This window comes from Lotus japonicus, chromosome 3, assembly GCF_012489685.1.
Source record: "Lotus japonicus ecotype B-129 chromosome 3, LjGifu_v1.2".
Classification (NCBI taxonomy): domain Eukaryota; kingdom Viridiplantae; phylum Streptophyta; class Magnoliopsida; order Fabales; family Fabaceae; genus Lotus; species Lotus japonicus.
Window position 1 is genome coordinate 26167871 of NC_080043.1, and position 24089 is coordinate 26191959.

Sequence of the window (24089 nt, forward strand, 5' to 3'; positions counted from 1 at the left end):
TGGACCTGGCTTGAACCCGCTCAACAAAAAAAATTGCACTTACCCCTATATATTTTAAACCCCTAGAAAATTTTAAATTATACTAATAGACCAAATTTTGTACCTATTTGCACCAAAACACTCTAGGCTAGGAGCTAGTTATTGGGCCAGGAAAAAATTGGTCTGGGAAAAAATAAAAACATAAGTCAGTGAGGAACAAAAGTGAAAAACCTCACTCAATCACTCTCTTTCTCAGTTTCTCAGTTTCTCTTGTGTTTACCCTAATCACACTCAAGCACCCACCAAGCCACCAAGTCCCTTTGCTCTAAAAAATTTTCTCTTGTGTTTACCCTAATCACACTCAAGCACCCACCAAGCCACCAAGTCCCTTTTCTCTAAAAAACGCTTCTCTTCTTCTTCGTTTTTCAAACCGCATTTCAATTTCGAAAAACCCTGAAAATCACTCGCATTTCATTTTCTTCATGTAGTAGAAGTTGAATCATGTTTGTTTTCTCTATCATTTTCTCGATTCTGTAATGTTTGGTTTATATAATGTAATTAGAAAACAAAAAAATGTTTCAGTTTCATTTGGAATATTTTGAACCCTAGAAACCAATTGAGATTTGAGCATTTTCAAATCGATTGAAAATTATTGATGTTTTTTTTTCTTTCCCTTTTTTTGGTTTCTTGAATTGATAGTTTCATTGAGATTTGAGGACTAGACGACTTTGATCATACAAATAAGAAAAATCACTATTTTTTTTCATTAACATTGATTCATTGATTGATAATCTACTAGATCTTCCTCAGGAGAATAGAGTGTGATTCACCAATACCAGTCCACCGCTTGCCTGCCACGCTCTGCGCCGTCGATCTACTTATATAATTTTTTATGTATAAACATATTAAAGTTGATTTTTAATTATATTTGTCTAAATGTGTTCATTTGAAAAATTTGAACCCCTGATCCGGGTCCTGAATCTACCAATCGACTTCCTTCCTCACCAATATTGCGAAGCTAGACACACAATTCTTCATCAAACAACGGGCTCCTTCAAGATAGACTTGCCAAATAACACCATGAATTACTGTTTCTGCATTATTAGGAAAAGTGAGACCTCGAAACCACGGTTTAAAAAAAAACAAACAAAAGCATAGCAATCCAGCAGCAAAGTGAACAATGGTATATTGCAAACTCTTCATTCCCTTGACATCCTTGAGTAATTTTTATGATAGCAATCTCCTGACAACCTGGCATCAATTATTAAGTTCAGCACCACCAGTGCACTGTCCCTCCACATTCCACCATGTGATCAAATCAACAAAATCCCATAGATTTCATTGTAGAAAATGCAATAAGACTTCACTGCTGATTTGTTTCTTCCCTAACCTAAACCAAGCTCTTCTTTTTTGTCACAATGGGCCAGCATTCCACCAATTCATCCTGGGCCCAAACTCCATCTCATCACTTTCAGAAAAACATCCCCTACAATTTGGCACCGCCTCTCCTGATTTCACTACTGCAATATTTTTCAATCTCCTCTTCTAATTGCTCAACCCACATCCCTCAAATCCTGTAACATTCCCCCTCCATTCCCGCCGCACTTTTCAAATTGCTCAACCTTGACTCGCTCGCTCATCATCACCATCACGGATTCACGGCAACACTTATGCTCCGCCACCGGCTATGATCACCTCCTTCCCATCCAGACTAAATAACACTCATTTCTCCACCTCAAACCAAAGGTACGCTAGTCTTATAATTAATCAATACTACTAGTGAGAGTATTATAATTGCAGTCAGATAAAACTACACTGATGTTGCCATCATATGGCAGAGGAAGGGATGCACCTGCTGGAAGGTTCAGTAGTCTCATTTTTGGAACACACCTCACTGATGTTGTTATTACTGGTAAAACTACAAGGACCATATATTATCATCTCATCTCTATTAGAATTTGTTAATATCATGCCTCTTTGGAAAATCTTTTTTAATGTCACATGTTTTGAATCTGTTCATTAGGTCACAATGGTACTATTGATGGGCAAGGATCTTACTGGTGGGACAAGTTCCACAAGGGACAATTTAAACTCACCAGGCCTTACATGATTGAGATTATGTACTCTAGTCAAATTCAAATCTCAAATCTCACTTTGGTCAATTCTCCATCTTGGTTTGTCCATCCAATTTACAGCAGGTTTGACAATGATTTTCATTTCAATTTATGTTCAATCTTCATGGACCATATGTTCTGTTATTCTCATGTTCTTGTCACACCTTTCACTGCAGTGACATTATAATTCAAGGGCTGACCATTCTTGCACCAGTTGACTCTCCCAACACAGATGGAATTGATCCTGGTAATTTTTATATCATTTCTGTAATTCTATTATATATAGTTTACTTCCACTGGATTTCAATTTAGTCTTTAAAAGATGGAAATTATGATTAATATGATCCTTGAAGGATGAAAAAGGACAAAATCCATTTTAGATCTTGAAAGACTAATTGAAATTTGGTTTCATCTTTTGGCGGCTAGTTTGTCTACTTTCTTAGCCCTGATATTTTTCATCGACTAAAGTTACTATTCACTCAAATTTCAATCATTCTCTAACTATTTTTTCCTCCATTTTACAGATTCTTGTTCAAACACTAGGATTGAAGATTGCTATATTGTATCTGGTGATGATTGCATTGCAGTGAAAAGTGGTTGGGATGAGTATGGAATCAAAGTTGGGATGCCAAGCCAGCACATAATAATCAGAAGACTTACATGTATATATCCCCTGATAGTGCTATGATTGCTTTAGGAAGTGAAATGTCTGGTGGAATCCAAGATATTAGAGCAGAAGACCTCACTGCCATCAACACTCAATCAGCAATTAGAATCAAAACTGCAGTTGGTAGAGGAGCATATGTGAAGAACATTTTTGTCAAAGGAATGAACTTGTTCACCATGAAATATGTGTTTTGGATGACAGGTTCCTATGGATCACACCCTGACACTGGCTTTGACCCAAAAGCACTACCTACCATCACAGGAATCAATTATAGAGATGTGATTGCAAAGAATGTCACATATGCTGCAAAGCTTGAAGGAATTGCTAATGATCCTTTCACTGGAATTTGCATTTCTAATGCGAATATTGAGAAAGTGGGAAAAAAATTGGCATGGAATTGCACTGATGTTCACGGTGTTACAAGCAATGTGTCTCCTGAGCCTTGTGCATTGCTGCAAGAGAAGCCTGGGAAATTTGACTGCCCTTTTCCAGCAGACAAACTTCCCATTGAAAATGTTCAACTGAAGACTTGTTCCTTTAAAAGTTTGTCACTATTCTGAGAGAATGAATGTACTTTAAATTTTGAATGTAATACCGTAATGATGCTATTGTTATCTATGACGGAGTTTTGAAAATTAAATCAAAGTTAGAGTTAATTGCTTATTTGAGCTTATGTTGCAGTAATGATGCTAGTGTTTTCCTTAGTACCAAAATGTTGTTGGGGTTGGATTACCTTTAATTGCTTATTTGAGCTTATGTTGCAGTAATGATGCTAGTGTTTTCCTTAGTACCAAAATGTTGTTGGGGTTGGATTACCTTTAATTGCTTATTTGAGCTTATGTTATAACATAAACACTTATGCAAGTATTTGGCATAGCTTAAGTAAATGGCTTATGCCTTGTGGTCTATTTATAAGTTGTTTTGAACTAATTTTCATAAACTGTTTTGATTAACTTATGAACAACAACTTATGCTAATGTTCTAATTAATTAAATAAGTTTCTCAAATCGCTTAATTAAATTGTTTACTCAATACACAACCTAAATCAGCACTTGGTATTAATGTCTTGTTTAGAAGATATTATCTTTTACATCTTATCTTGTAGCAATAATCTCTTATTAAATAGCTTACCACCTACTCATAAGCTATTTTAAGCTTATTTTTTATATGCTGCTAAGATACTCATAAGCTATTTTAAGCTTATTTTTTATATGCCGCTAAGATTTGCTTATAAATAAGTCCTTATACTACATACTATAACAATTTTGAGCTTGTTTTCATAAGCTTCTCACATTAGCTTATAAATAAACTCTTATACTATCTCATCAGAAAGGTAATTTTATGTGAGAACATAAATTAAATCAGGACCGTAGATTTACTAATGAACGATCCAGATGAAAATGAATACTCATATTGCTTATACATTGTTCCCCTGCAAGGCAGGAATTCATTTTGCATAGCTTGTATTCAGCACTCATGTGAGTATCGTTTTTGGTTCAAAGATAGATGTAATGTTTAATGTGAAGGATAAGCAGGGGGAAAATTTTCATTGAGAGTACATGTCTAACACACGAATACCATCATAACCAACTCAAAATAACTAACTGAACAATATCCTAACTGAACTACTGGGTGAAATTGACAGTGCTTAAAATTAAAATTATGTTATTTAAATTAAATTATCATTTTTCATTCATTCACTGAGTAATTGATAATAGCTCAAAAGGCTAAGATTATTGAGAACAAAATGAATAATGAAACTTAGCATCAAGTGATCAACCCATGACAGTACTTCTACAGAAATGCACAAAAGCAAATGCTAGCGCTGCTGACTTGCATATAGTGGAGAAGGGAATCCCATATTTTCCTTTGCCAAACAACCCTTTTAAAAATGGCCAATAACACACTATGAGATACACACTACTGATAAACTCCCCCAGTCCACATTCATTTCCACTATGAGCTGGTCCTTTAGGATTCAACCCCAAAAACTTTATAATAAGGGCTGTCAACTGCACCAGCAAAAAGGTTGTGCCTGCCACAAAAACCGGAGACTCGTCGAAGGTGAACCTACCTGCATCTGCATCACCGCCATCAGCACCAGAAGTTGAGGTTTCCTTCTGTGTTATTTCAAAGACTGCATCAGATATCCCCGCAATCTTAAGCATGCCACTCAAAAATCCGATAAACCATGAAGTCGAGGTTCTCATAATGCTCATTCTCTGATTGTTCCACCAATACCGTATGGACAACCCGGTTGATACATACTCTAATAGAGTATGTATGTTGTAGACAACAAAAAGAGTAACAGGAATCCACAGACCAAGTCCCTGGTATAAAACAAAGCCAAAAGGGGAAAAAAATAGAGTAGTATATTAGGAACCAAATTCATGAGATTTTATATATTACATTGCCATTAAAATGAGACCTGACCTTAGGGAAGATACTGGTGTTGGTAATGAGGCAATGTGCAATTAGAGCAGCATAGGAAACTTCAAAGACAGATCGCAAGCTCCACGTGGCGATCCAACAATAGGACAAGCATGCCCTGAGTTGGATCTTGCCAAAGAGGGTACCCATAATAGGTGAATTCTTGCCAAATAACAATGTAGTGTGGCCTGTGGCCCATCTCTTTTGTTGCATCATAGTAGAGGGTAACCCTCGAGGAGCACATCCTGTAAAGGCAATTGGATCTGGTGTACAACACTCTGATCTCCAACCTTTTCTATGGATGCTCAACCCTGTAGGTACATCCTCTGCCATTGATCCATATAACCACCCCATCTAAAATTTCATATAACAAAACTTAAATTCTATATATAGCGAATTGCGAATTAACTGTAACAAAAACATTAAGTGCATGTTTGAAAATCTTCCTATAATTGATTCTATAGTCTAAATCAATTTTGGTGATACGCTTATAGTGTCAGAATTAACTTTGAAGAGAAAGAAGCTGATCTAAACATGCTATAACTGTCTTTAGAAACAATGTACAGTTTTGTTGTGTCTGTAACTAACCTGTTTACCCCAGCTAGTGCTATGTTCATAGCCACAATCAGCAACTTCAATTGCTGCTTCAATGAAGTTAGAAAGACTATTATCATTAGGAGTACTAGATTCACTCCCTTCCAAAGCTTGGGCTGCTGATTTGACAAACTCCTTTGAACTTCCAAATTGTTGTATTAGTATCTTTTCTGATAATCCTGCAGAAGATATAAATAATAATTGTGTCTTATATGCACACAATCGTAATAAATAGTACTGCAATCCTCATAGTTATATAGAAGCATATCAAAACATGCTATAAGAATAAGTGACTTTGTGTATCAGATAGAGGGCAAGACCTTTTCTCCCATTTTGGATTTCATCAGGATAAAGACCGTAAATAACATTTCTTCTATGGAAGGTGTTTGTTCCTACATAGATTGGTCCTTGAAGTCCTGCCATGCCCCTAATTATGTACTGTGTTAAACAAAACAAAACAAAAAATTGTTTACAAATCTCCTTACTTGACATAATTTACTGACATTGTGTGTAGGTGAAATTTAAAGCGAGAGGTTCATTGGAAATTGAGAAAACACCTCAAATGCAGTCACCCACTGATTTCCAAAAGGGTCATCTTTTACTCCATCATAGAATTGTTGAAAACATTGAACAAAAGCAACCTCTTTCCCACTTGTAGAATCCATCAGAATACACATAGCGTGTTGAACAATCTTTGGATTGTTCACGAACATGTCACAGTCTACGTTCAACATAAAGGGAGCATTGCTCATCAACCCAGAGACTCTTGTCTGCACTTATTAAGATAGGTAATAAGGGATTTATGAGTATGTGATTGAAAATAGATTTGGTGTTTTATCATAAACCTTTTAGAATGAGAATCAGAATCCCACAGAATTAAATACTTAAGTAACACATTACCAAAACATTCATAGCTCCAGCTTTGTAATTATGTGGATACTCTGGCCTCTTCTCTCTGGATATATAGATTAAGTGAGGCAAACCATCAGAAATACCGTCCTTGTTCTCCAATATAACCTGACCACACATAATGTTAATAAGTCTTTTTGGGTTGCTTTCTTTTTTCACTTTTCAAGTATGCTAGAATCAGAACTATGGCAAAGGAAAATGTACAAATATGTTTACTGAAGTGACAATTAACAACTAACATTTACCTATAAAAATAACATTAATTATGTTTCGTAAGAAATGTGTGACGATTATTTGATCTTTAGAATAAACAGACGAGTAGTACCTTAATTATACTTGGATGATTACTTCGCTCTGTATTTGAGAACACTGCAAAGTCACCATCAAGTTGGAATGAAATTGGTTTTCGGGTCACATCTTCAAGTTTTTGGCTAAGATTGTCATACATATCCTGCAAAACATGAAGACAAACCATTTGTTGTCCATGATCAGATTAGAGACTAGGCAAACAACTTCGTGGTAAGAGTAAGGGTTATGATATGTCACTTGCTATTTTTTTTTTACAATTCATTTCTATCTAATTCTTTTTCCACTCTTTTAACTGTGATTCATTTCTATCTCTTTTATTTCTTATTTCTATCTCACTATATGTGTAAAGTAGCAAGATGTGAATCATACATAACTCTAAGATTAATGATTCATGAATCTCTATACAATGCATACACCTCATTGTTAGGAGAAATTGAGAAAATGAGCAGAGAGCAAAAGAGAAAGATGTGTTAGGGTTTCATTGGAGGCAAACAATAATCTCCATCAGATACAATGAGAGATAAAGTAAAGTATAAATAGGCAAAAAGTAAAAGACTATTCTACCCATAAGACATAAATAATAAAATAAGCTAGTGGACTGGGCGGGATCCCAGGGTCCCTCGCCCAGGACCGCCAGCTTAGGGCGACGAGCGGACCAGGGACTTGGGCCTTCTCCCAGAGGCCCAACCTGCCCATTAGGAAGGGTTGAAGGCGCGAAGCCCAACTCCACATCTATAAATAGGGGATGAATACCAATTGTAAGGGACTCTTAGCTCATTTGAGAAATAACAAGATTGAAATTCAGTTACTTTCTCTCTCTAAAGCGGTTACGCTCTCATTCTCTCTAGGAATCTCACATCACGTTCCTTACACTCTAGGTACTATACATCATCTCAATGTTCATGGATGGAACATTTGGTGCCGTCTGTGGGGATCGGTAGATTTTGATTCCCGGACTACGTGGATTGTGATTTGGCTGAGAGAAGTTCGATTTTCCGTGCAATTCCTTTTTGGTTTCTTGATTTTCGGTTAAATTCTTGATTCTCTAGCAACACTTGATGGAAGCGCAACGTCGACGAAGTAAAAGAAGGATGAAACACATGCGTGATTCGCGCCGCGCGTATGGAAGGCGGCCGGTGAAGAAACAGAGTCCTCAGTCCCCTTGATGGAACCTTCAGGAGAAGGACCGCCATCATCTCAATCGGTGGACGCTCGCAAGGATTGGAGGTGGCTGATTCGTCACGTCAATAGTCGCCTGAAGCGGCAGGACACGGAGGTCCGAAGGGCGAATGCAGCAACGGAGCCTTGGGAACTACAAAGGAAAAGCTATTGGAAGTCCTCGAGGGTGTGGAGGAATTCGTCTCCAAAAGGAAAGCTTGCGTGCTTGGACAAATCGTAATCCTCCTTCGCGTCTGGACGATCCGATTGTAATCCTCCTTCGCGTCAACCAACTCAATGTACAACGAGTACTTTTGGATCAGCGGAGTTCAGCAGACATCATTTACGGCGGAGCGTTTGATAGGCTCGGTTTGGATGAGGGAGACCTCACTCCTTATGCAGGGACTCTGGTTGGATTTGCGGGCGAGCAAGTATGGGTGAGAGGCGTCCTTGACCTTGACACCACATTTGGCGAGCGAGAGAACGCTAGGACGCTGAAGGTGAGATACTTAATCCTAGGAGCGGAGGGATCTTACAACATGATAATTGACAGAAACACCTTACACCGACTGTGCGCCGTGATCTTGACAGCACATTTGGCAGTTAAATATCCTTTGCCAAATGGACGAATTGGGAGAGTTGCTGTGGACCAGAAGACTGCAAGGGAGTGCTACTGCAACGCGGTAGATCGGTATGGGAAAAGGAGCGCCTCGGTAGGACACCGATGCAACGAGGTCGAGGCGCCGGAAGAAAACCTAGATCCAAGGGGCGATGGGCGAGTCAACAAGCCTACGCCAATCGAGGAAACCAAGGAACTGAAATTTGGCGAGAAAGTGCTCAAAATAGGGACCGGACTGACTGAGGTCCAGGAACAGAGATTATCAAAGCTGCTGAGCGAGAATTTGGATCTTTTTGCTTGGAGTCACAAGGACATGCCAGGAATAGACCCGGACTTCATTTGCCACAAGCTGGCGTTGAATCCCGGAATTAAACCAGTGACCCAGACACGGCGACGAATGGGTAATGAAAAGGAGAAAGCAATCCAACAAGAGGTAAAGAAGTTACTGGCGGCAGACTTTATCCGGGAAATTAAGTATCCTACCTGGCTGGCGAATGTGGTGATGGTAAAGAAGGCGAATGAGAAATCACGAATGTGTGTGGACTACACAGACCTGAACAAGGCATGTCCAAAAGATTCTTACCCATTACCAAGCATAGACAAGTTAGTGGATGGAGCGTCCAGAAATGAGTTGTTGAGTCTGATGGATGCCTATTCGGGATATCACCAAATCTAGATGCACCCGTCGAATGCGGATAAAATGGCCTTTATGACCACCAGGGTAAACTACTATTATCAGACTATGCCTTTCGGACTGAAGAATGCGGGGGCGACATATCAGCGGTTGATGGATAGGGTATTTGAGGACCAAGTAGGACGGAACATGGAGGTCTATGTTGATGATATGATCGTAAAGTCCGTTTTGGGATCAAGCCATCACGAGGATTTAACAGAAGCTTTCGGCTGGCTCCGAAAGCATAACATGAGGCTCAATCTGGAGAAGTGTTCTTTTGGCATACAGGGCGGGAAGTTCCTAGGCTTCATGATTACGTCGATAGGAATTGAGATCAATCCAGATAAGTGTAAGGCGATCCAGGAAATGAAAAGCCCAAGTAGCGTGAAGGAGGTGCAGCGCCTGACGGGGCGGATTGCGGCCCTATCCATGTTTCTCCCTCATTCGGGCGACAAATCGGCTCCGTTCTTCAAATGCCTCAAGAAGAATGCGGCGTTTGAATGGAGTTCAGAGTGCGAAGAGGTCTTTAACCGCCTTAAAGAGATGTTGTCCGCACCGCCTGTTCTATCGAAGCCTGTCCAGGGTTCTTTTGCACTTGTATTTTTCCGTCAGCGATCGTGCGATCAGTTCAGTAATCCTCCAGGAGGTAGACGGAGAACAAAAGATAGTTTCCTTTGTAAGTCATACACTCCAAGGGGCGGAAATCAGGTATCAGAAGATAGAGAAGGCGGCGCTCGCCGTCCTCGTTACCGCCAAACGCTTAAGACCTTACTTTCAAAGCTTTCAGGTAAAAATAAGAACTGATCTTCGTCTGAGATAGGTGTTGCAGAAGCCAGGTTTGTCAGGCAGACTCGTCGCGTGGTCGGTTGAGTTATCGGAATACGGTTTGCAATATGACAAAAGGGAGAAGGTTGGTGCGCAGACTTTAGCTGATTTTGTGGTGGAGTTAACGCCCGAAGACGATGAGAAGGTAAGCACGCAATGGACATTGTTTGTTGATGGGTCATCGAACGACAACGGAAGTGGAGCAGGAGTCACGCTACAAGGGCATGGGGAGTTAGTATTAGAGCAGTCCCTCAGATTCCAGTTTAAAGCCAGCAATAATCAGGCAGAGTATGAGGCTCTGATCGCAGGTCTGAAGCTAGCAATTGAGGTGCAAATCGACAGTTTGCTGGTTAGAACGGACTCGCTGTTAGTAGCAAACCAAGTAAATGGGGAATTCCAGGTGAAGGAACCGGCCTTGATAAAATATCTGGAGCGCGTACGACTATTGATGGGTCGATTGTAAGAGATCGTAGTTGAGTTCGTGCCAAAGGCGCAAAATCAAAGGGCGGACGCCCTAGCAAAATTAGCAAGCACTCGGAAGCCTGGAAATAATCGAAGTGTGATCCAAGAGACGCTCACCAATCCTAGCATAGAAGGAGAGTTGGGAGCCCCAGTTGACCGCCAAGAAACTTGGATGGACCCCATCGTAGACATCTTGGCGGGAGAACCAAGTGAGGTAGTGAAGTACTCGAAGGAACAAAGGAGAGAGGCGGGACACTACACATTACTCGATGGGATACTCTTTCGACGAGGATTTAGTTCGCCACTCCTGAGGTGTCTTCCACCTGGAAAATATGAGGCTGTTATGGCAGAGGTTCACGGGGGGGTTTGCGCTAGTCACATCGGAGGAAGGTCTCTGGCAAGCAAAGTCCTCAGGGCAAGTTTTTATTGGCCCACAATAAGAAGAGACTGTGCAGAATTCGTGAAGAAATGAGAAAAATGTCAAGTATTTGCAGATTTTCCCAGGGCCCCGCCGGAACAATTGGCCACGATTAGCTCCCCATGGCCCTTCGCCATGTGAGGAGTTGACCTCGTCGGGCCTTTCCCCACCGCCAGGTCACAAATGAAGTTCATCCTCGTAGCGGTGGATTACTTCACCAAATGGGTGGAAGCCGAGCCCCTCGCAAGCATTACTGCAGCCAAGATCGTAAGTTTTTACTGGAAAAGAATCGTATGCCGATTCGGGGTACAATTCAGATAATGGGACGCAGTTTGCAAGTAACCAAACAAGAGAATTCTGCGAAGAGATAGGTATTCAGAGAAGGTTCTCTTCAGTGGAACATCCTCAAACTAACGGGCAAGCAGAGTCGGCGAATAAGGTAATCCTGCGGGGTATGAAGCGCCGGCTCTCGGAGGCGAAGGGAGCCTGGTTGGACGAACTACCGGTTGTAATCTGGTCCTACAACACAACGCAACACTCAACCACTAGGGAAACTCCATTCAGGATGGCCTATGGGGCGGATGCTATGTTGCCCGTAGAAATAGACAACAGTTCTTGGCGAACAGCGCTGCGGTTTGAGGGCAAGAATTCTTCCAACATGGCGGTGAAGTTAGATTTGTTATTGGAAACACACGATGAGGCTCGCATCAGAGAGGCTGCGATGAAGCAGCGAGCTGTGACGAAGTATGACTTGAAAGTGCGACCGAGGGCGATGCAGGAAGGGGACCTGGTGCTTAAGAAACGAACCAGGAACACTGGGAATAAGTCCAATCTGGGAAGGCCCTTACAGAATTTTAAAGGCCTTAGGGAAGAGGGCTTATCACCTGGAGAGCTTAGACGGAAGGCGATTGCCACGTTCCTAGAACGCGGCGGGCCTGAAATACTATTATAGCTAAAGGATTGACAGGGAGCTGGTTTCGGCGTGAGGATGATCAGCTAGGTGCGTCTCGCGAAGATTGAAGGTTTAAAAATGAAGAAGCATATTCTTGTTCTCCATTTCGAGAGTTTGTTGGGCAAAGCGCCTAAATGGTAAAAACAAAGACACGTACTTATTCTCCATCTCGGGAGTTTGTTGACTATCACGTCTGATTGAAAATACAAAAATTGTATCCAGCAATTTCAATCACACTGAATTGCGACGAGAGCTAGGTGGGAAAAGTTCCCTGAAGGTGGCGATCCCAACACGACCTTGATGTCTGGGGATCGCTCCGGAAAAGCCGACGCAGCTCGCTGTCACTCGTTGGCGATGTGTGCGGATAAGCTTCTTATCCTAAAAACCTCCCCGAAATATGGGCGACCGAACCTAACTAGGCATAAGTCTGGGTAAACCTATATGGCCACTGGGTCCCTAGCAGCAATAAGTTCTCGACAGGACAAAACTGGCGAGGCCGCACCTGCTCTTACGGGAAATATGATGTGGACAAAGCCTCGGTTCAAAAACTGAGCAAAAGTCCTAGTTAAACAAGGCACACCATCAATGTCGTCAAACGTAATTCAGGAACAAGGGAACTATGGGGGAGCGAGAGAGAAAAACTCTAAAAGGCGCTAACACAAGCATAAAACATAAAGAAGTAAAGCTGAATCGAATAACTTGAAAGTAAAATACAAACAAAAAGTTTAAACGAAGAAAATAAGTACTGAGCGTTACAATAACTCGAAATAGGTTAACATTATATCTTTTCTCTTATTCCACAGCGTCTCCAAGGTCAACGCAAGCAACTTCCTGCAGATCTTATGGGCCCACCAGTCCGGTGGGGGTAACCTTCTTGAAAGCCCCCAGGAGGTCAAGGTTAATAGTAGGATGGAGGTACTTGACTTGAGCCTTGGCAATTAGGAAGCCGCGGATACGCTCATAGGCCGCCGCGTGAGCAGCCACCTTCCTTATCTGCTTCTCCAAGGCGATGGCCTGCGCATCCATCTCAGCCAAGAGTTTGCATTTCGGTTTCAAATCCGACTGGGTCTCAGCAAGTATCTTACCTTTGTCCGCCAGTTTTTCGCGCAAATCAGCAATCTTCTTGTCCTTAGCAACAAGGGTTTCCTCCTGAGAAGTAATGATGGTCCTTATGGACCCATCGCCCGAGACGGCCAAAGGTGCAACTGGGGAGCTTGGCTCGCCTAGCTTCCTCTTCTTGGGAGAACCATTGCCCACCGGTGAGCTACACTTTTATTCTCCAACCTGGACCGGAGAGGGCGCCTTAACGTTCCCGGAGAGGAAGGCTTCCAGCAGATCGGCAGTAGAGAATTTCATATTTCCTAAAACGCAAAAAGGGAAAATCATAAGAAACGAAGAAATTCGGAGGAAGGTGTGAAGAAGACGGTAAAAGGGAAAACCTAATCGAGGGGACAACTTGGAGCCCGGAGGAGCGCCAAGTAGTTCAGTGCAACTAAAAAAGTGAAGCCGGGATAAGACCCCAATGGCGAAACTTTCTCTAGAGGAGGAAGACGTTTTGGGAGAATCGGATATGGGTTTGGGACACTGTGTCCAATAAAACGGAAAAAAGGGCTCTCCTTTCCCTCTGTGTGAATGACGAGGGGTAAGTAGGGTGGACGAAGACCCGGAAGTACCGGCGAGCCAAGTAAGATTCAGAACCAACCTGATAAGGAGCAAACCGTTCTCGACCCGGCCGAGGCACCAGAAAGACCCAACCATGGGTCCTCAGGGATCGAGAGTCTGTTTCAAAGAAAAAGTAAAAGAGGGTAGGGGAAGGCGCCACATCAACACTACGACAGAGAATCTCAAAGCACCTCAGATAGGTCCAGGAGCGGGGGTGAAGTTGGCAAGGAGAAACGTTGATATCGCACAACACTTGGGTAAGAAAGGGTGAGAAGGGGAGTTTAACGCCAAGATCAAGAAACAAGTTTCATATACGAAGAAGAAGTGGGAGTACTTGGGGTCATTAAATACGCGGTGTTGCCAAGGGCGGTCTTGCCCCCGGCATCCGGTGATACGAAGAAGGTCCTCTAACGACGGGGAACAGCAAAGCCCACCAACCCTGCGAGCAACGTCAGAAATAGAGCCGCTGGTAGAAAGCTCTGATGGTTGATCAAGGATCCCCTGTTCAGGAGCTTCTGAGATGGGGGAAGGGAGAGTGACAAAGGTTGCCAAATGATAAGCTTTGATTTCCTCTGTAGAGGAAAGGGCCCTAGCAGTGGGAATCGTAAAAGTGGAAGAAGAAAGAAGGGATGAAAAAACTAACCAGGAAGGGACTGTGAGAAGAGGAGCAAGAAGGGCCGGAGCTTGGAGTTTGCAAGATCGGCGAAAGGAACCAGTATGAGAGCTAGGGACGAATATGAGAACAGTTGACAGCAAGTGATGAATGATGGAAAGAGGAATAATTTAAAGGCTAGGGAGAATAGCGGTTGGGAAATCGAGCCTCGACGTGGCAAGATAAAATGATTACTCGAGGGAGTGTGACGCGGATTTCGGGAAGTGGGAACAACGCATTAAGCAGAGGGTTACAACGGTTGAAGCTCATTGGTTCGAAATCAAATCGACAGGTTCAATTGAGATTTGAAGGGGAATTTCGGGAATAGCAGTTGAGGTTCTGCAGATTCATTGACCTTTGCATTGTTTCAGCACATTACATGTGGTGTACACGCGTCAAGGCATTGTGGACTCTGGCGGCCACAACTAAAATCAAGGCGAGGGAACCAAGCGTCATCGCCGCAAGCCCGCTTGTGGACTTGGGCCGCCAAGGGAACGTGGCAAGACGTTCAAAATGTTAATTTTAAAGCTTTAATTATCAAGCCATGTTGGCCATTGTTCTTCGTTATTAGACCCTAAGTTTTAGCATTAATTAGCTTCTCATGACCGTCGCCTTAGTTTTTCAACTTAAAGACACACTTAGCTCTCATGCTTTGAGCTCGGTGTCTTGTGGACTTGTGGACTGGGCGAGACCCCAGGGTCCCTCGCCCAGAACCGCCAGCTTGGGGCGACAAGTGGACCAGGGACTTGGGCCTCCTCCCAGAGGCCCAACCGGCCCATTAGGAAGGGTTGAAGGCGCCAAGCCCAACTCCACATCTATAAATAGGGGATGAATACCAATTGTAAGAGACTCTTAGCTCATTTGAGAAATCACAAGATTGAAATTCAGTTACTTTCTCTCTCTAAAGCGGTTACGCTCTCATTCTCTCTAGGAATCTCACATCACGTTCCTTACACTCTAGGTACTATACCTCATCTCAATGTTCATGGATGGAACATATAATATTATCTAACTCTTATGACACATATCTTCCCTCTTTTCCTATCTCTCTAGTACACCAATCTTTATCCTTTTGGTAATACTCATACAATTAATACACTTTTTCGATGTATTTAGAATAAGTTTTTCATTTATGTCTTTAATACGCTTAAGAGAGGCCGCAAACCCTGCCAGGTGTCCCCGATCGCTTGTGTGGATTTGGTTGCGGTTTATGGTAGATGTCCTTCCTTGGATGTGATCATGCCCTCGGTTTATTCAGCTCGATCCGTTGGATTCAGGGAGTGCTCCGGGTGGTCATTATTGGACGCGGGCCAAGAAGGCGTGGATGGTTGGCAAGCTTATGGGGTGTAGTTTGCCGGTGAGGACAATACATCTATCCACGGCCTGACACAAGAAATTGAGGAATGGTGGCCGCCCTAAGTGTTGGTTTTTTGCTTTGGTTTAGATTTTCTTCTTTGGTTCCTTTGGTTTTTCCTTTGTTCAAGAGGTTCTTGTTGTTTATAGGGTGATTAAGCGTTGCCGTACAATAACGCTTTGTTTGGTAGAGAAGAAAGAAAGATGAGAGAAATATAATAGATTTATAAGTTGTTTGGTATGATACAAATCTTTTACTTCTCTTTCTTCTATTCCTCTATCTCACTAGATGTCAGTGAAATTTTGGTGTCAAAAGATCTTTATCTTACCAACAATAAATATTGATGTACAATAACACTTTGTTTTTTGGTAGAGAAGAGAGATAAAAAATAAAGAGTAAAGAAGAGAGAAAGAAGTGAGAAATATAGTTGATTTATAGATTTTTTTGATATAATAGAAAGACGAGAAATAGAAGAGGAAATAATGAGGTGGAGAAAAGAGAAAAAAAAATATTTTAATTCTAAATATCCAATTCACCAAAATTAACATTTTTGTGGCATTACATCTTCATTTCTTGGTGGCACATACCAGAAATGAAGAAATAGAAAAAATAAATGCTAACACATCACCTTTACTATTATTTTCTCCCTAAATTGAGAAGACGAAATAAAGGAATGTGACCAACAATTAAATCTTTTTTCTCTCTTGTCGCCCACAACAAACATATACATATAGGCATCCTTCCACCTTTTTTCCCACTAACTCTCTCTATCATATCTTTTTACAATAATGTTGTGTACACACCACTTTTTCAATAACCATAAGAGATAAATAATAGAGAAATATAACTATATAAGTGTTCCAAGATGATCACTATAGTTTTACCACGTGGGTTTCTTTCGGTCACATGTGATTGTAACTAGGAGATAGAAACTGATTGATGATAGGTGATTGGGTAATAATTTTTTTATCATGAGTGTGATGATTGGTGGGTGAGTGAACTAATTATAGAGTTCTATGATGTGATATATGGTTGATCTTGGACGGAGGAGCCACATGCATGTGGGCCCGACATACATCAATGTTTTTGGTTACATGTTGAAACACATACATCATCTTTAATTACAATTAAGTTTATAACCACAACAACTTGAGACGGATTCACAACAACTTTATCAAGCTCCAGGGAAGCGTGAAAGGGCCACTTATTTGACTACTGTTATTCAGGATTGTTTTAATCTTTGTAATAGTTGTTTGGTGCTTGCTACATACCACAACACTTGTGTGAGTATGATACACGAAAAGGTTGTGGACCAATCACATCCTCCGTATTTAAAAAGAAAAAAAATGAAAATATAAATTATTTTTGTTATGGACCAATCACATCCTTCATGTATGATACATTGTGGGTATCATAGAAACAATCTAGTTGTTTTGACTTTGTTGAACTTTTTTTTTTATCCGTAAGGACGACAATGCTTGTGCTCATTATATAGCTCAAAATGCCGGTGTTGGCCTCGGTGGTTCAGTTTGAACCACCGTGGTGCATCAACTGAAAATGAAATTGGAACCGTAGATATATTATTTTAAAATTCAACGGTTGTGATTTAGCATGAGATAATTACAGAAATATCCCTTTCTCTTCACCCTCCTCCACTATTCCACTCACCACCATTCGGTAGGAGGATGGCAAAGACCCAGAGGTGAGGAACACTGCACATATCTAGGAGAGGAACACTGCACAGGGGAGATCCTTCGAGCACGAAGGAGAACCCGAATGCAAGGTTGCGGGTCTGGATGGTTGGTGGCGGGATCTGTGTAGAGGAGATCCCGATTGCAAATGAGGGCGCGCGGCTGTGCAGAGGCGGCGACAAGGCTGGGTGAGCGGTTGCTGGCCTTCTCCGGATTACTCTCCCGCCAAACCCCAACAATCCAGCGGTTGTTGGTTTGATTAGCAGAGAAAAGGCTTGAAGCCTGCCCTTGGTGACGAGATCTATGGCGCGATGTTGATGGGTTTCCGGCGGAGGTCTCCGTGGTGGCACACAAGTCTGCCCTTGGTGGTGATGGAGGACGAGATCTGCTTCCACAACGATGACGATGGAAGGTAGAAAGGTGGAAGGTAATGTATTCAGATCCGTTGACGGTGACAGATCCAACGATGAACGAAGAGGTGGAGGCTCTGGGTGGTGGTGGGTTCGCCGGAATGGGAAGCAGCAAAGAGGGAGGGGAGAAGGAGAAGATGAGGATATTATTGTCTTAAGAAAAATAAATTAAGGGTATTACTATCGTTACAGTGTAAAATTTTAAGTGTAGTATGGTGAGTCAGTGTCTAACTAACCCACCGAAGACCTCGTCCAAAATGCCTCCTCACTCAATGATGTTCTTTGGGTAGAGGACCTCCTTCGGGGCTTTTGAGTTTGTTTTATATTGATTTATTAGCTTTAATGCCCACTTAATAATATTTTGATCCATGTTAAGAAAAAGATTTATAACCATTACTTTTTTGAATAAATAAACTTTTTTCGCACGATAAAAACAAAGCATATCTGCAATTGTTTCTAGTTTCTCCCTTTTTGTAATTTACTGTTTTACATTTATTTTAGTTAATATGCAGGCATGCAGCTTGGTCGGCCATCCTCTGGTTAACTTTCTGTTCCGCTGTACCAAAAAAAGAATTTGATAACTTTGAAAAAAATCCAGGACTTTGGCTCATATGCTTGCTAGGTACTCCAAACTAACCAGTTTAAAATACATCTAATTATTAGTGCGTCTTGTCCTTATTAAAAGAGTTAAATTAGAGGAATATTTGGGCTTGTCCTTATTATAAGAGTTAAATTAGATGAATAATTTTCTCCATTAATTTTAGGCTTAATCCTCAAATTAGTCCCTGTTTTTGTTTTGCCGTCTGAACCAGGTCCCTGACCGGAAAAATTTGTGGCATCAATCCCTATCTTTGCAAAACGTCTGGAGCCAGTCCTCGCCGGAGTCCGGCGGATAATAAAATGGCATGCTGACTAGGTTAATGAAGCTGACGTGGAATTAAAAAAAAAAAATAGAAATACATATATCAAAAAAAAATTCAAAAGAAAATGAACAGATTAATAAAGTGGAGCGAGATACAAATCAAGCACAGTGGTCCATAAAAAACAAGAATTACAATAACAATAATATACAAGAACTGATTCACCAAAGCCAAGTTTTTTATTTTGAACCACGGGGTGGGTAGCTGGGATTATGTAATATGATCATTCAGTGTACAATGAAGCAGTTGAGTGCCACTCTTAGCTGGCTCCTCAGACGAGCTTCTTGGAGAAACAATAACAAAGCATCATCAACCACTTGAACTGTGTACAGATTATTCCATTCAACACCTACTGTACGTTCTGACCTAATTTAATTAATAAAAACAAATTCCCCCCAAAATTAACCCTAATTCCCAATCAACCCAGAACAAAACCTTTCTTAATCATCTTCATCATCCATCCTTTTTGAATCTAAATCTTTCACCTTCATGTCTGATTCCAATTCCTATTTTCTTAACCAACCAGTGATTCCAGGATTAAGATGGATGGAGATGAAGAAGATGAGAAGAAAAATCTCAGAAACACAAAAGAAAAGAACCCAGAAGTGAAAAACCAGATCTGCCCAGCCTATTACAGAGGTGCCAAACAAAGGACTGAAACAACCACCCTAACAGGCTCTTCCTCCGCCAAGCCCCACGCGCCCTCCTCCGAGTTTCGATGGGCCGCCATCCACCAGATCCGGTCGGAGTCTCCCGCCGCCTCAACTCCGTCGAGCTCAACGAGGGCGAGCTACCTGTGATGTTCGCGGCCAAGGTCATGGACAAGAAGGAGCTCGCGAGCAGGAGCAAGGAAGGTAGAGCCAAGACCGAGAGGGAAACCCCTTGCTTGTCCAGAGCAGGCAACGAAAGCAGATGACGTGAGTTTGTTGGTGGTGACTGGCTGTTGAGGTGGTGAAGAAGAAGAGGGATGGAGGAAATTGGGGAAGAAAGGTGAAGGGAAGAAGAAGAAAGGTGAAATGGAACCCTAATTTGGGTTTCAGATTCTGGGTTATTTTTTAGATTTTTCAAAATCAATTATTTTATCAATAATTTTATAGGAGAAGAGGAACTGGTGTGAAGAGGAAATAGGAGAAGAGAAGAGGAGAACGCGATTCAGAAGAAGGAGAAGAGAAGAGGAACTCGAATCAGGAAGAGAAGAATTGGGGTAATTGGTTGGGGAATTGGGGAAATGGGTATGAACCCTAATTCCTGACCTGCTGATGAATTGAGGAATTGGGGTAATTGGTTGGGGAATTAGGAATATTTAGTTAGTTTAGGTTTAGGTTTAGAATTAGGATCAGATTAAGTTTAATTAGGTTAATTATGTGTTTATTATATTAAATTATTTTATTTTTTATTTTTTTAAGTGTCACGTCACCTTTATTTAAACAGTCAGCATGCCACGGCGAGGACTGGCTCCAAACATTTTTGAACAAGAGGGATTGATGCCACAAATTTTTCCGGTCAAGAACCTGGTTCAGACGGCGAAACAAAGATAGGGACTAATTTGAGGATTAAGCCTTAATTTTATAAGAATCAATTTGATTTTTGTACTTATTAGTTTTTTTACACAAATATTCTCATTTAACGATTTACTCATTACCCAGAAAAGTTAGTCTAAAACTCATTCACTATAATGACACAAAGATATGGATTAACCAAAAATACATTTAAACTACATTAGTGTGTGTTTAACTGCTAAATGCGTAGATTATCATAATTCTTTTATTTTCCACTTAAAATTTTAGTACAACTATTAAAAAAGATGATTCATTCATGCCTTCGTATTTTTAACTTTCTAATGCTCTTGAAACATAGCTCAAGTGGTAAGAGTTTGAAGATATATAAGTTGGGGAGAGAAGGTTCAGTCCTCAATGAGTGTAATTTATCTTTGCGATATAAAAAAAACTTTTTATATATATTTATCTTATTAATTTTAACTTCACAATTCTATCACTTATCTTATTAATTTTAACTTCACAATTCTATCACTTTTAAGAGTTATTTTTAAGTTGAGGGTATAAATTGTAATACGTAATCAATATTGTCTTAAAAATTTAAAAGTGATAAAGACAAATAAAAAAATCCTCTTAAAATGATGACAAAATTCTAAGAATGAAATGGAGTACTCTCTCAAGCAAAAGTGTAGTATACCTTCATCCGTGACCATTCTTGTTTGAATTGTGATGGGCCTTCACTTTCAACCTCAGAAAAGTATCTGAAAGGTGCTCTGACTTGCACGTTGTGCTTCTTACAGAAAGGAACCCAAATCTTAGCAAATTTAGAGGCTTCCATAAGTGCAAATAAGGTAAGAGGGGAACACCCATCATCAGAAACATAGCAAGCTAGCTTGTTAGCTGGATAATCAAGTGCCAAAAGAGAAAGTACAGTGTTCACTGTGATGATTGGTGGTTCAAGCACAGGATCTGCTGTTGTGACAAACACATCCACTGCTGGAAGCTCAAGTTCCCTGTTAAAGAAAACAACAGAAAAAAAAAAACTCATTTTTGGATTTGGATCCACTTTTCTTTTCTCCGAATCAATTTTGACACGAAAAACTACTATAAAACTAGTTTGAAAATTCTTTTACAATTGCGTACGTCCATGTCAAATTCAATTTGAGAGAAAACTTCGATGAGTAACTCTTTTAACTCTTTCCAATGGACTTTGAAAATAAACAGAATTATAGTACATACCGTTGCAGAAGACGGTCTACATGCGTTTTGGTTACTGCAGGATTCCATTTGGTGTTGAGGATGAAAATCCAGACAATGGTGAACCAAGATTCACATAAAAAGGCAAGGAACCATGGGAGAGTGAAGCTGTGGAGGATAGAGAATAGACGGTAGCTAAGAAGCAAAAGTAGGAGTAGCAAAATCAATGTGTCCAACACTCTTTGAGATGTGCGCTTGAACCAAATTTTTTCAAAGAGAGGGAGGTGGTTTTGGCTGGCCATGGTCATAAAGGATAGAATCAGAATGGTAGCATTAAGAGTCTAGAATGCTGTAGAGGATCTATTATTTATCAATAAGTTTTTGCTCACACATCATTCTCACTTGCATAAAGAGAGGAAAAAAAATAGAAAAATGAGAAATGCTATCTGTGATGTGATGGGAAAAGAACATAGATATATAAGAAATGATATGACTCATGAGTGAGATAAAAGAGAACAATAATGGTTTATTTGTTTGTAGAATCCGGTGGAGGATAAGGTGCAATAGTGGGTGGGTCTTGCACCGGTGCGAAACATCTTTATAGCCACATAAATAGAATATTCCATAAAGATGCTATACTTGTTACATGTTTAACCTGTAAAAGTTTAATTATGGTTTATTTAAATTTTATTTATCTTCTTACAGTAATGCTCTTTAGTATATTGAGTCAAATGTATAGTCACCCACAAACCTCCAGAACCACCACCGGAAATCACCGGAGCTCTGCCGCTATGCTAAACCACCCAACCCAAACCCAATTCAGAATCCCCTGACCCATCGTCATCATCTTCCCCAACTTCCATGTCCAACCACCCAACCCCAAGCCATGATCCAGTAATGGCTTTTTCTTGAATCCTTGTGCAGAAAGCACCAGATCAGTTCATTTCACCATATTACTCTAGAATCTTCAGCAAAAAAAAAACAAGCAGAAGCAAATTGAACCCCTCAACCAAAACTTGTTATTTGCCCTCTATGTCAAAAAGATCAAGTCTTTATGGTGTCAAGAATGAAGATGTAAAGTTCCAACTTTTCCAGTCTCTGGGTTGAACGCTGGTGCAGTGGTGTGCGCGGTGGTCAGAGGCGCGAGCAAGGAAAGGGGCGGTGGTCATAGCAGATCTGGGTCACTAAATCCTTCATTTTTTTTTCCTCCCTTCAAATCTCACTCTCACCTGCAAAATTCCAGATCTTGCCACTACTACTTGTCTAAATATATAAGGCATTTTAACATGACCACCTTCAAATCTCAGTCCCACCTGCAACCTCTTTGTGTTTGTGAAAAATGGAAACTTATCTTTGGTGTTCATTGCATGTACGATCAATAATTTATGAAACAAAGGTGAAACCTTTCATTTGTTATTTAGGGGTTTTGTTGGTAACATTTGGTTTCAGGCAAGGGAGAAAAGGTCATGGAGTTTTCATGATTTGGAGATGGAGGTGGGGAAGGAGAGGCACAGTGGAGTAGAGGGAGGAGCAGAGGCAAGGGAGAAAGAAGAACACATGAGGATAATTGTGTAATATAGCTTTTTATATATTTTTAAAGTTTTTCTCAGCAGGTAACTAATACCTGTTACAACAGGTCAAATTTGGTCTTGCATGGTGCAAGACCTAGGGTGCACTTGCACCCTAACAGCTACCTTAGAATCCTCTAGGTAATGAAAGCCTCCCTAGTATGTTCGTGAAGGGCATGAACTCTCATGCTGCGGAAAAAGGAAGGAAATTAAAAACTAAAAGTTCTACGATAAAGACTAGTAAGGGATAATCCAAACTTTGCCTATTTGTGAGAAACTCCAAAGTCCAAACCATTCCTTGCCTTCCGAATATGAATAATTGTAATCCAATCAAATTTTGTAAGTCAGATGAGATCTAATGTCTTGGACGATTATCTCTATTATTCCCCCTCAATTGGGACTCCATTTTTTTTTGCCTGTGCCTTTGCACTTCAGCGGGAACATCAGTGGTCGTCGGACTTGTGCTCCTTCGTCTGAGTCTGTCTTTCGACTTTCTTTGTCTGGGCTAGTACTCTAGTGGGAACATCGGAGTTCCTTGGACTTGTGCCCCTTCGTCTGAGTCTGTGGCCTTGGCTTGCGCAAATGGGACTGCCATTTTTGCTTCTTTTTTTTCATCTTTTTTTTTTGGTTTCTTTTGGGAAGCGAAAGTCATGGCTTGGATCAGACCAGCTCTGATACCATGTTAGAAATCCTATAGAACCACACAACACCACAAAACCTTAGGCTTAAGGCAATGGGTGTGTGTGTTCTTTATTATATATGCACTTGTGCACTTGCTAATATAGGCAATGTGAGACTTCTTTGAGTCACCACTTTATTATCTCTATTAGCCGGGATACGTGGGGGCATCCTTTATCAAGAAGAAACTGGATTGCAAGCTGGGTGATAACATTTTTTTCTTGTAAAATTATCTCTTCACATTATTTAAATGAGAAATGTTACTCTTATTAACAAAATTTCGAATCAAGACAAATGAAGAATAAGCCTTTTTATTCAGAAAAGAGAAGGCTAGATGAATCATTTTGAAGCT

At 40.8% G+C, this 24089-nt stretch overlaps 1 protein-coding gene and 1 pseudogene across 1 annotated transcript; one reads left to right on the forward strand and one right to left on the reverse strand.

The window, feature by feature from the left end:
• The first annotated feature begins 1059 nt into the window (after window positions 1-1059).
• On the forward strand, window positions 1060-3459 carry LOC130709530 (probable polygalacturonase; annotated as a pseudogene).
• Window positions 3460-4414: 955 nt separating this feature from the next.
• LOC130748446 (cellulose synthase-like protein H1) lies at window positions 4415-23375 on the reverse strand. The gene is made up of 9 exons (XM_057601665.1): window positions 21534-23375; window positions 20992-21307; window positions 7019-7144; window positions 6685-6801; window positions 6342-6554; window positions 6105-6222; window positions 5779-5963; window positions 5194-5544; window positions 4415-5090 (listed from the first exon to the last, which is right to left on the reverse strand). Exons 1-9 carry the CDS (start codon window positions 21797-21799, stop codon window positions 4536-4538), a joined length of 2247 nt encoding a protein of 748 aa, XP_057457648.1. The 5' UTR covers window positions 21800-23375; the 3' UTR covers window positions 4415-4535.
• Between the last annotated feature and the right edge of the window lie 714 nt (window positions 23376-24089).

Coding starts and splice junctions, on each gene's coding strand:
- LOC130748446 (XM_057601665.1), bottom strand. CDS start 21,799: ATGACCATGGCCAGCCAAAACCACCTCCCTCTCTTTGAAAAAATTTGG. Junction 7,145..20,991: donor AAGAATGGTCACGGATGAAG/GTATACTACACT, acceptor CATGTTTTGCAG/GATATGTATGACAATCTTAG. Junction 6,555..6,684: donor CTGGAGCTATGAATGTTTTG/GTAATGTGTTAC, acceptor TAATAAGTGCAG/ACAAGAGTCTCTGGGTTGAT.